The sequence below is a fragment of the Eleutherodactylus coqui genome, chromosome 1, assembly GCF_035609145.1.
Source record: "Eleutherodactylus coqui strain aEleCoq1 chromosome 1, aEleCoq1.hap1, whole genome shotgun sequence".
In the NCBI taxonomy this organism is placed as follows: domain Eukaryota; kingdom Metazoa; phylum Chordata; class Amphibia; order Anura; family Eleutherodactylidae; genus Eleutherodactylus; species Eleutherodactylus coqui.
In genome coordinates, this window is record NC_089837.1 from 450,679,870 (window position 1) to 450,691,966 (window position 12,097).

The 12,097-nt window shown below is 42.9% G+C and overlaps 1 protein-coding gene across 1 annotated transcript in view; it reads left to right on the forward strand.

Annotated features, from left to right (window-relative positions):
- Positions 1-2,045: 2,045 nt before the first annotated feature.
- ATP8A2 (ATPase phospholipid transporting 8A2) overlaps positions 2,046-12,097 on the forward strand; it is a 565,764-nt gene continuing 555,712 nt past the window's right edge. The window contains exons 1-2 of the mRNA XM_066588982.1: positions 2,046-2,168; positions 2,292-2,433. Coding sequence (XP_066445079.1) covers positions 2,046-2,168; positions 2,292-2,433 — 265 coding nt within the window. The remainder of the gene's footprint in view (positions 2,169-2,291; positions 2,434-12,097) is intronic.

The window sequence follows — 12,097 nt, forward strand, 5'->3', positions numbered from 1 at the left end:
GGACAAGAGAATCGTGCGCGTTTTGTGAATTGCGCGGCGCACAAAACTCGCATGGAAATAGATTCCATTGTTTTCAATGGAAATATCGTGGCATGCTTTGTTTTTCTGTGTGATTCTGCAGAAAACTCGACCAATATTTCCAATGGGCAAGTTAAAAAAATCCTATCACACTAGCATGAAGCCTGTATGCACATGTGAGCTTCATGCAAGTGCAATGCGATTTTTAACTGTTCCTTTTGAAACGATGTGATTTTCACAAGCGGGAAAAACGTGCGTAAGAGTCGCAAGTTCACCGATGTGATGCAATTTTCTTGCAAATCGCATCTCAATCACATAGAAAATTGCATTTTTACAGGCGTCATATCAGTCTGAGTTACTATCATAAGCTTCAATGAAAACTTTCTTTGCACTTCTCCTGTGCGCTGAGCATAGCTGCATGATTTAGCTCCCTGATATCCGCCATCCTGTAGATACACCTGTATTTCAGCTTCTCTCATCTCACGTATGTTGGCTTGGATGTCATATCTAAAAGTGCCACATGGTGTCTCCCTGAGTTGTATCCATTCTGATTCCTCGTAATAGAACTATTTTTCACTATCGCTACTCATTAGGTTTACTATGGCTGAAAATCCATACAGACGTGGTAATAGGTATACACATATACAGGACTCTAGCCAGGCGACACTCAACTCTACAGTCTGCACGGCGCACTTCTTGTGTTTATTGATTGTGGTTTTCGTCGTCTCTTCCAGATTATCTTAACTGGATTATTAAAGATATTAAAGCAATACTTTGTATTATATCCAATAGGCTGTAAGTCTCTAACGGGTTCAGTCTGATCATTGCCTATGTCCTTAAAGTATATTTACAGAGGTACCTGAAGACTACCATTGTGCAGCCAATTCATTTTAGCTATCATAGGCTCTAGATTGGATAGGAATATGACTTTATAGTGGGTGCAGAGAATGCAGTCCCCTACGGCCGTGGAAATTTAGGGAACCCATAAGGTCAGAATTCGGGGATTCCAAATGGCTTCCCTCATGATGAGATCGAAAGTAGTGTTTTGCTTAACTTGAGTGATAGATTTGTCTTGATTTTTGAAAGATCAAATTGGGTTAGTCCAAACCGATTTTTGCTGAAAATCGTGGGAAAATCGATTTCCCATAATGCCTGCTGCAAAGGTCAGTGTGCAACCAATGAGCGGACAGGGAGCCTTGCTGATGTCACCAAATGTGTCCTCCATATTGCATATGGGCAGCAGTGTCATTGTATGCCTGCATCACATGACCAAGCCATATATAACATAGGCACAGTGTAACCAGCGGGCATTTTACAGTTGAGCACAGGACAGAGAAGCTGCATCACATCTATATGCCTATAAAACGCAGTGTCTGTTGTTGGGGACAGATATTCTACAGAGGATATATTGCTGAAATCTTGTATACCAGCAGAGAACTTAAATGGGGGAGCAGAGAAAGTTGCTGCATCATGTTTATATGCCTATATGAAATGTGGTCTTTACATTGGGGAGGGTATATTTCTGCTGCTGTCAACGTATATAGCAACAAAACAGACAGTCAAAATATGTTTTGGCATGGAGAATATTGCGGTTCTCTGTTTGACGCCTCAGACATTTTTCAAAGTCACTCGTCCGAACACTATGTGTTATTTGCAGACCATATGCAGCTAGCAGTGGGGATTTGGGGAATTCACTTACTCTGCCAGACAGGGATAAGTCACAAAGATACAAGCTATACTCTGTGGCCTTCTGTTCTCACATATCATGCCTCCCAGGAATTGAGGCTTATTTAGTTGTTGGTGCTTTTTTTGTTAATATGAAAATAAAAGAAAACAGGGAAACAGCAAATACACACAGTGAGTGTCAGCGTCCGCAAACGTCTAAAGTCACCAGTCCGGCCACTGTGAATTATTTGCAGGCGTTATGCAGCTAACACTGAATTTCTGCAAACTACAAAGTTATCTGATACGTTATATAAAACTGTACTGAAAAGTAAACCAAAGAAAAAAATAAATAAAAAGGAAACATGAAGAAATCAAGGAGTAGGGGGCGAACTGGTGGTGGTGGCAGATGTGGTCGAGGACAGGCCAAGTTGGCACTTCAAGCGTCTCCCACTGAAGCAACAGCTCCACATTCTGCTGGAGACAAGGTAAGCCCACTGCCATTCCTTAGAATTGGTTTTGCCCGTGCGTTACATCAGCAGGACACAGAACAGGTCATAGAGTGGATGACACAGCATGCCTCAGGAACCACCACCTCCTCTTCTTTCCAGTTGCAGACACACAGCAGTCAGTCTGCACCAGTCGGCTATGAGCATCCCCCCTCTACTTCACCCCGAGGCAAATCCCCCGCACTCTCCAAAGCAGTCCAGATGGATCAGTCTGATGTCAACTGGGCAGTCCAAACAACCAGAGGTAAAAGACCAAGCTATTTAACGCCTTCCCGCTGCAGGACGTATCGGTACGTCCTGGGAGCCTGGTACTTCCCGCAACAGGACGTACCGGGACGTCCTGGGGATAGCGCGAGATCACATAAGATCCCGCGCTATCCCGCAGCGGAAGCCGGCTGTCAGTCACAGCCGGCGTCCCGCTGCAACAGCGGGGGGGGGGGCATCGGAGATGCGCCCCCCACTGTTAACCCCTTCCCTGCCGCGATCTAAGTAGATCACGGAAGGGAAAGAGTTAACAGAGGGATCGCGCTCCCTCTGTGTCTCCGGCCGGCTCTCGCGATGTCATCGCGAGAGCCCGGCCTGTCACCATGGTAACAGGACGCCAGACACCGGCGTCCTGTATTGCCTGTGCCTATAATCGCTGTACAAGCGATAAGGCATGGCAGAGCAGTAGCTCTACCATGCCTTATGACAGCGATCATAGGCATAGTACTGCAAGTCCCTCAGAGGGACTCAAATTGTGTAAAGAAAAGAAAAGAAAAGTGTAAAAAAAAGAAAAATGTAAAAAAAAATGTAAAAAAACCCTTTTTATGCTTTTTCTAATATTAGCATAAAAAAAGGGAAGAAAATTAAAACCCCACATATTGGGTAGTGATGCGTCCGTAACGACGTGTACAAAAAGCTGAACATGCTTTTTATTTTGTACAGCAAAAAGCGTTAAAAAAAACGCTAAAAAACAGAGGCAAAATGCTAATTTTTAGCATTTTGCCTCACAAAAAATGCAATAAAAGGGATCAAAAAAGCCGTACATTCCGCAAAATGGTACCAATAAAAACTACAGCTCGTCTCGCAAAAAATAAGCCCTTATAGAGCTCCATACATAGAAAAATAAAAAAGTTACAGGACTTTGAATGCAGCTATAGAGAAAAAAAAAGATTTCCAAAAAAAAAGGGGGTTTTATTGCAAAAAAGTGTAAAAACCTAAAAAAAATATAACAATTTTGGTATCGTTGTTACCGTACCGACCCGCAGAAAAAATTTAGTGTGTCATTTATGCTGCATGATTAACGCTGTAAAAAAAAGAAAAAGAAATCTATGGCAGAATTGATGCGTTAAATTAAAAATTTTACGATATTGTCTATGTACCCAAAAGTGGCACCGATAAAAACTACAGCTCGCCACGCAAAAAACAAGCCCTTATACGGCCGCGTCCACGGAAAAATAAAAAAGTTATGGCTTTTGAAAAATGGAGATGGAAAAATACCAAAAAATCACTTGGTCCTCAACGCCAAAATAGGCCATGTCATTAAGGGGTTAAAGCACTAATGCCCAACCAATGTTTTTCCTCCAAAGAAGAAGATGACGGTGGGTCAGTGCACGTGGTCAGCCCTCCACAGGCAATGTGTAGTCAGAGGGATGTGAAAACGCCTTCCGCAACATGATGTTCCCTGCTAACCCACAGTACCACATACTCGGCTACTATTTCTTTGCCCTAAAAGCCATCCCTGTTCTGCACCACCATGTGAGTGTCCCTGGCATTGAAGAATGCTGTCAGTGGCTGGGTGCACCTGACCATGGACATGTGGTCAAGCAGGCATGGCCATCGGCATTACATATCCTTAACAGCATGCTGGAACAATGTCCTGCAGTTAGGGCATGAAGCCAAAAGTGGTGGTCCACATTTCATGGTACCCCGAAAAGTTGTGGGACATCCTTGTCAGCCCTCTCCTCATCCCCTCCTTCTCGCCCCCTACCTCTTCATACCACCTTTCAACACCCTTCACATCGGCACAGATATCCATATGTGACAAAATCTGACCTCCATATAACGGTGAACATAGTGAATGCCAAAATACTGTCCTAAAGTCTAGAGGAGTGCTGCCACGTGGGCAAAGAGGTGTTAATGTCTCTGCAGGCCAAGGCTGACATGTAGCTGACCCTGCAGAATTTGAAGCCAGGCAAGGTAATGTGTGGCAATGGGGTCAACCTGCTAGTAGCCCTTCAATCTCATTGATGTGCTGTAAGGAAACTGGTAGTGCAGCGCTTCCTAAACAATTACCCAGATGTACATCTGCTGGAAAAGGCCAGGAAATTGTACTCACACTTTTGGCGATTACACCCAGCCACCCTTTCATCTGGCGGAGGTGCAGCAACAGGTATGGCTACCACCCAATTGTCTCATCTGTGACATGCAGTGAAATTCAATGTTTCATAGTTGCAGAGGCTAAGCTAACAGCAGAGAGCGATTATGGTGTACCAAATGGTATGTCATTAGCAGTTGCTATATGGAGGTCGGTCACTTGATGCTTGTGGCTGCAGATCTAAGATGTGTATGCCATTTTAGCCTGCTTTGGGGAAGAAAACAAAGTGGTCAGTCGTGATAATGCACTGATCAGTATGACCATCCCTGCTGTCTGCCTGTTGGAGGAGATGCCATGGGGCCTTAGGAACAATGACATGTTGTTGTCACAGGAGAAGGAGGAGGACGAAGATATACCAATCTCCCAACTCTCTGGACAGTCGACCATTACTCAACCCTCTTAGGGAGGGTGGCTTTGGGCAATAAAAGGAGGTGTCTTCTCCAACACTTTTCTCCGCCCATGGAAGAAGTATAAAAGAGGGTTATAGTATAGGACCAGAGGCAGGAGAGGGGCTACTCAATGTTCCTTTCATTCCTCACTATCCCCAGCTATTTTACATGAATGGCAGGACCAGCCGGAGGACACTCTTAGGCTTGACCTCAAGGAATGTAGGCCATTACCTTCAGGCACTTTGAGGCATATCAGTGCTTTTATGCCCGAGTACTTGCAGAAGGACCATCCTATAGCCCACATCAAAACATCTAATGATTACTGGGTGGCCACCCTCCTTAATCCCTGCTACAAGGCTAAAATGACAAATCTCATTCCGGCAGTGGGGAGGGCTCTCAGAATGCTGCAGTATCAGGACAGATTGTTAAGCAACATGAGCACAGCATTTTCCCATAGCCGCATGGATGCATCCACAATGGATTGTAGCTCTGAGGCTAATGAAGGATGAGCAAGAAGCCACAGCAGGAACACCGGTGAAAGGGGAAGTCTAGCAGAGGTGTCGCATCATTTTTTCAGCCTGGCGCAGCCTGCAGCAAAACCACAGGGCAGGCCTGACAGTCACAGGCAGCATTTATCCATGATGGTCCTAGAGTATGTCAGCTCCCATGTTGATGTTCTCAGATATGGCGTTGACCCCTTTGACTTCTGCGTGTCTAAGCCGGACGAGTGGCCAGAGCTTGCACAACATACTTTAGGCCACTCTCTCACCCCTTTTTACAGTAATTAGCATGGCGTCCTGAACGCCGCGCTAACCACGGTACAATGGCGCCATTGATTCCGAGTGCTGTCTGTTCTATTTTTGTTTTTTAACACACCTCATCACCTATCACAATGATGGGATGTGTTAAAAAGCGCTGTCAAACGCTGCACAATGCATTAAAAAATACAGCTCGAAATCTCTGTAAAATGCCCCCCCCCCCCCCCAGCAGTCTCCACTGATTAGCTAGCACGCTGGCAATTATTACTGACATATGACTGAGCATATATTTATATAAAAATAAAACACTGTGCCGCCAAGGTGCTGTTGATGGTGTTGGTGGTGCTGCTGCTCTTCTTCCCCTGCTTCTGCAATGTTTCTTTCTCCTATTACCTCCCAAATGAAAGATTTGTCAATATGAAAATATGGAGCTACAGCTCTCCTGTTTCCACAAGGTGTTGTTGCTGCTGGTGGTGGTACTCTTGCTTCTGCATGTTTCCTCCTTCTCCTCCCAAAATGAAATGTTCTAAATCTCAAGAAACAACTGTAGCTCTTGAATTTTCCTTGGAGAAGGCCCGTGCTTGGCTGTTCTTTTCACCTTGCAGAATTTTTATTTTACATTTTACAATTTGTGTAGCAAAATGTTTTGTAGCTCTACAGCTGTTCCTTGGAGCAGGCCTGTCCTCCAGTGTTGTGTTCACTTGGCATCACTTCTCCTTTTAAAATTTATGGCATTGCTTTTAAAACAAGCAGCACGCCTGCTATCTTGTTTGCCTCAACTTTTGATCTAGGAGTGCTACAATTGACCCTTCACCACTGTACACTATTTTGACCAATGTTTAGGAGGAGCACAGTGTTCCCCAGATGTGTAGTTGTATTCACAAGCAATTTTGGAGCTTTGGTTGTATTGGGGACCTTTTGGAGAGCAAATTACTGAACCCAATTTTTTCTTCACTTTTATGGGAGTTGCAATCGACTTTCCGAATTCACAAAGATTTTTGTGAAATTGGCCTGATGCCGTCACGAACCAATTTGTTCCACTAATCACTCATCGCTAATCACAAGATACCATTCAGTTACCTTCTGAAGGCCCCCAGGATTGCCATGTATTTATGACTATTGAGACAGACCTGTGGCCTGTCTTAATTGAATGCTGACAGAAATACCATATACTGCAATACTGCAGTATATGATATAATTGATCCGATGATCACAAGTGTAAGTACACTTTGGGGACTATAAAAAGTAAAAAAATAGTCAAAAAAATAAGTTTTTTTTATTACTGTAAAAAATAAATGATAGCATAAGATTTTTAACCCCATAAGAAACAAGCACGATAAATATACAGCGCTTGGTCTTGGGTTTTAATTGCGGCAGATAGCAGACGTATGGCACGGAATTAAAGCCGCCGCTCCTGCAATCAAGTAGGAGCAGATCGGGTTCTCAGTTGTCAGACACAGCCGAAGACCCAGAGGAAAAGGGAGAAGTAGTTTTTAACCGATTCTACCTTGTCCTTTCCACGCTATTGAGCGCTCTGTACTAAAGAGTGAAAGTGGAAGTATTACTTCCACAATGCAACCCGGCGATTATGTGACCGCCGGCTGCCCCCTGTTACAGCAGTCCTGCATGGTCCTAGTAGACCCATATGCCAGTGACTACTGTCACTGCAGGGGGATGCTTTTTCCTGTAACTGGGGCTCTTGTAGATGCTGCTCCTATGGATGCCCCAGAAAAGTTTGAAATAAAAAAAACCAATATGAATATCCACTCAGAAGTGTAAAGTGTAATATGATGTCATGGAGGTCATAGATATAAAAAACATAGTTACAAAAATAAGTAAAAAAAAATGTACAGAATAAAATAAAAATATATACATAAAAAAAAGAAAATGACCCAAAGCCGACGCCAACTAAAATCGTCACCATATGTGCCATGTAATCCAAAACCATAGAAATTATATAACAAAATGTCTGAAACAGAATTAGGAACCCATGCCCACACTTTATTTTAGCATAAATATACTAATTTTAAAAATAAACAACTATAAATTAGAAAAATATATATATATATTTTTTAGCTTTTTAACCTCAATCAAACTAAAAAATGGAAAAAAGTGGAAAAAAAGCTAATAAAAAAATAGCCTTATATGTTACGGGAAAAAATGCAGCAAAAATAATTTTGGTAGCTGCGGAAAAAAAAATAGGGAAGTAAAACCACCACATTGTCACTTCACTGCCAGCACACCTTTACTGCTGTGGGTTCTATCCTGATTAGCTATGGTTAATATCTTAGGTCCTGTTTAGTTAGGGTTAATTAGTCCTGCAGCTGTTAGCTGAGGTAATGCCGGTGACAGATAGCTGTGTCAGCCAATCAGTTTCTTCTCACTATATAACCCAGCTCTTCCTGGCTGGTAGCTGCTGGTTATATTTCACTGTTTCTGATCAAGTAAGCTTGCGCAGTTCTCCTGCCTTCTGGTTGCCCCTGTGTTTTTGTTTGTTTTGCATTCTGTGTTCTTGTCTTTATTTGATGTCAGTTTCTGCTTTTCCCTGATTTTGTGTATACTGGCTCCCCTCTGATGATGGACCTGTCCTCGTGGAAGTAGTGGGGTCGTTCCTTTCGGGCCGGGTGCTCCACTTCGAAGTGGGTTCTTTCGGAGGGGTTCAGAGTGCCCCACTCAGTTTGCTACCCCTTGATTCTGTCAGCTTCTGCATCTAGCCACCTGTGTAGCAAGCAAAAATGCCTCTCCTGACTGCTGCGGTACCTAAACACCTCTTGGTTTTCTTTGCAGTCCAGAACAGGCGTGACACACGAGTAAAATCCCTAAAAGTGTCTGGTCCTTTAGGACCAAATAACTCTGGTACTTAAGCAGTTAAAGCCCCCTTTTTCCATATTTCTAATAAAGAAAAAGAACCCCCCCCCCTCAAACCCCCCGAAAACAAAAAAACAAAAGCATACTGAATTTGGTGTTTGATCCATAAAATTCTGATCTGTTAAAAGAATGCATTTTTTATCCCACATGGTGAACATCATCAGAAAGAAGAATACATAACACCAGAATTGCATTTTATGGTCACCCTCTCTTAAGGAAAAAAAAAATAATAAAAAGTGGTCAAAAAGTTGTATGTACAGTACTCCAAAATGATACAAATAGGTCTTACCATAAAAACCGAGCCCTCACACAACTCCATCAAAGGAAAGATAAAGAGGTTATGACAGTCAGAAGATGAAAACAGAAAATCACTTTTAAAAAATATACTTTATTTTTTAAAAGTAGTAGCAAAACAGCAAAAAAACCCTAAATAAATGTAGTATTGCAATTGTACTGACTCACAAAATAAAGTTATCATGTCATTTTTGCAGCAGTATATACACCGTAAAAACATTACTCCCCAAAGATGTCGAAATTACATTTTTTTCCATTTCATTCCACTTAGAAATTTGTAAAGCATTTTCAGTACATTATATGGTACAGTAAATGGTACCATTACAAAAATTCAACTCGTTTTGCAAAAAAACAGACCTTCAGACAGCTGCAACAATGGTAAAATAAGAGTTATGATTTTTTGAAAGTAGGACAAAAAAACAAAAATCCCCCCCAAAAACGGTCATATCCTTAAAGGGGTTTTCAGAGTTATTACTTTTATATAGTGTTGAGCTCTCCATGCCCAAAACCATAAAAAGTAATATACTCACTGTGGCTTTGGACTGCCATTTCAGCAGTCCTGCACAACAGCATGATGCCTAGCCAGCAGAACATGTGATGGCCCATAAACCTATCACGTGGCCTTCTAATGTAGAAGCCGCGAGGAAGGTTTGCGGAATTTCAACGATGACGTCGCTGCCAGCCTCCCATTGGCTGCAGCTGTCATGTGGGTAAACAAACCATATCATGGCTGCGACCAATGTAAACAGAAAACCTTATTAGCTGCAAGAGGCAACAGGAGAGGCACCATGCAGACGGAGGTGAGTATTCTGTTGTTGTTTTTTTACCCCACTGTGTGTTCCCCACATTGCTACCAATGTTTGGGGACTCAGAAAAGAAAACCCCTTTAAGGGGTTAATGTATCACTTACAATGATGGCTGTGATAAACTGACAGGTATAACAGCCCTATTAGGACCAGCGCACGTTTGTGCAAAGTTGCACTGGTCTATCAGAATACTAGAGGATCCCCCGATGGGCCCAAACTCTAAAACAGTAATAGGTTTAGCAAAAGACCACCCCATTTGGAGATTACCTTGCCACCGGGGTCTATTTCTTAATTGTTGAATTCACAGTTTGACTTCAAGAACGAAGATTTAAGTAAGGGGCTACATTTCTACTGCAGGCTCACTGATGGCTGGCAAGTCCAATTCGGGATAGGCAGATCCTGCCAAAGCGATTGCAAGGGAAAGTTTGTCCTCAATTCGGTGCTGCAGTGTCATGGTTCTTTTTCCGTTTCCTCCTGTACTTGAAAGCAATCCAGAAAATGTTCTCAAAAGAGGAGGCAGCTTGGTACATGATTTGCCTCCAAGCTCTGCGATCATTCTGATCAATATGACAGGCTGCAAGGGGCTTCTTTAGAGAGTCTTTATACCTTCTCTTCAGTGTTTCTCTGTTTTGTTGACCAGTTCTGAGCTCGCCATAAAGCACTTTATTGGGCAGACTATAATTCGCCAGCCTGGAGATATGCCCTGCTTAACGTAATTGTGTCTTCTACAGCATGACATCAGTACTGGTGATTTCAACCTGTTTGAGAACTTCAGTGTTGGTAGTGAAGTCATACCAATGAATGTTAAAAATGGTGCAGAGTGCGCTGATGGAAGTGTTCAAGGCGTGGTGGTGATGATAGATGATGATAGATGACTGATGATGGTGATAGATGGTGATAATAGGTGGTGATGATAGATGACCAATGACCCGGCGCCATATACAAGGGTTGTCAATACGACAGCTCTGTAATACACACTGATCATTGTGCTTTTCTTCAGATGTTTGTTGCACCATACTCTTTTGTATAGTCTGACAAATGCGCTACTTGCCTTTGCCAGGCTATTGCCAATCACTTTATCAATCTTGGCTTCTAAGAAGATGATATACCGCAGATAGCTGAACTGCTGAAACAGCCTTCAGTTCTGACTCGCCAATGGTGGTACAGGGAGGACATTAGTCTTCTAGAGTTGTGGGTTGATAGAGAACTTCTGTTTCCTCCAAACTAGTCTCCAGCCCAAGTAGGCTGGCGGCTTCTGCACAGCAGACTATTCTATGTTGCAGTGCTACCTCTGAATGGGCCACATGCACAGCATCATCAGCAAAAAGTAGCTCTCGGAGGAGTTATTTCATTGTCTTACCATGGGCCTTAAGTCTCCTCAGCTAAACAGGTTACCATCAGTGCGGTATCGAATGTAAACACCATTCTGGTCACCCAGATCTGCTGTAGCTCTATTTGACCTTATTGAAGATATGTCCTACATGTATAAAGCAAGTAAAAGCGCATATTCTGTATAGATCGAAGTTGGACCCTCAGAATCATTTCCTCTGGTGGACTTAAGGAACCTCCAACATTGATGGCATTGATGACACTGATTGATGATGCCCACAGTCAATTAATGGCACCTTAAGGGAAGCGGTCAAAGGAAGAAGCCTTCAGACCACTTTTTCATGCAGATCAATATCTCAGCCTGGTGTAATTACTGTAACACTTTTTAAAATGCAAAAAGTGTTTTCTGCGGCTTTCTGGATCACCCGAGATTAAGGTTGACAACTCCATTTAAGACTGTTAGCTACCAGAGATATATACTGAATATATACACCCTTATTATAAAACAATAAAGCTCCTGGCATCTACTTAGAAGAGCTATTCAGGGGGGCTTGACTCTGCAGTAGAATCGCCGCCTGATATTGTATATTATATTATAGCTAGGGCCTCCTGGGTTGAGTAAGCCTTGCATTGGGCTACTCCTTGGTCCTTCAGCATTTTGTCAACATACAGTGTCCTAGGATAATCTGCCAAGTCATTTTCCATTTGGTTTTGCATTATTGAACAGTCATTACCTTTTCTTTTACATAAGGGATTGTGATTAAAAATAAATGTTCAGTCCACAGTCTGCCTTCCGTGCAACGCTGTGTAAATGTATAGCCATAACACGGCTGAATTTGTAATTTGTCGCTACTGATGGTGATATCAAAATGCACTATATGTAGTTATTAGAGATGAGCGAGCATGCTCGTTTAAGCCTGATGCTCGATTGAGCATTGATATTGTCGAGTAACTGATTACTTGACCGAGCAAATCCATCTCTCTCTCCCTCTCTCTCTCCCTCCCTCTCCCTCCCCCTCCATCTCTCTCTCTCCCTCTCCCTCCAATCTCTCTCTCTTTCTCTCTCCCTCCAATTTACCCAAGCACCGCATGGTTCTCGGTCGAG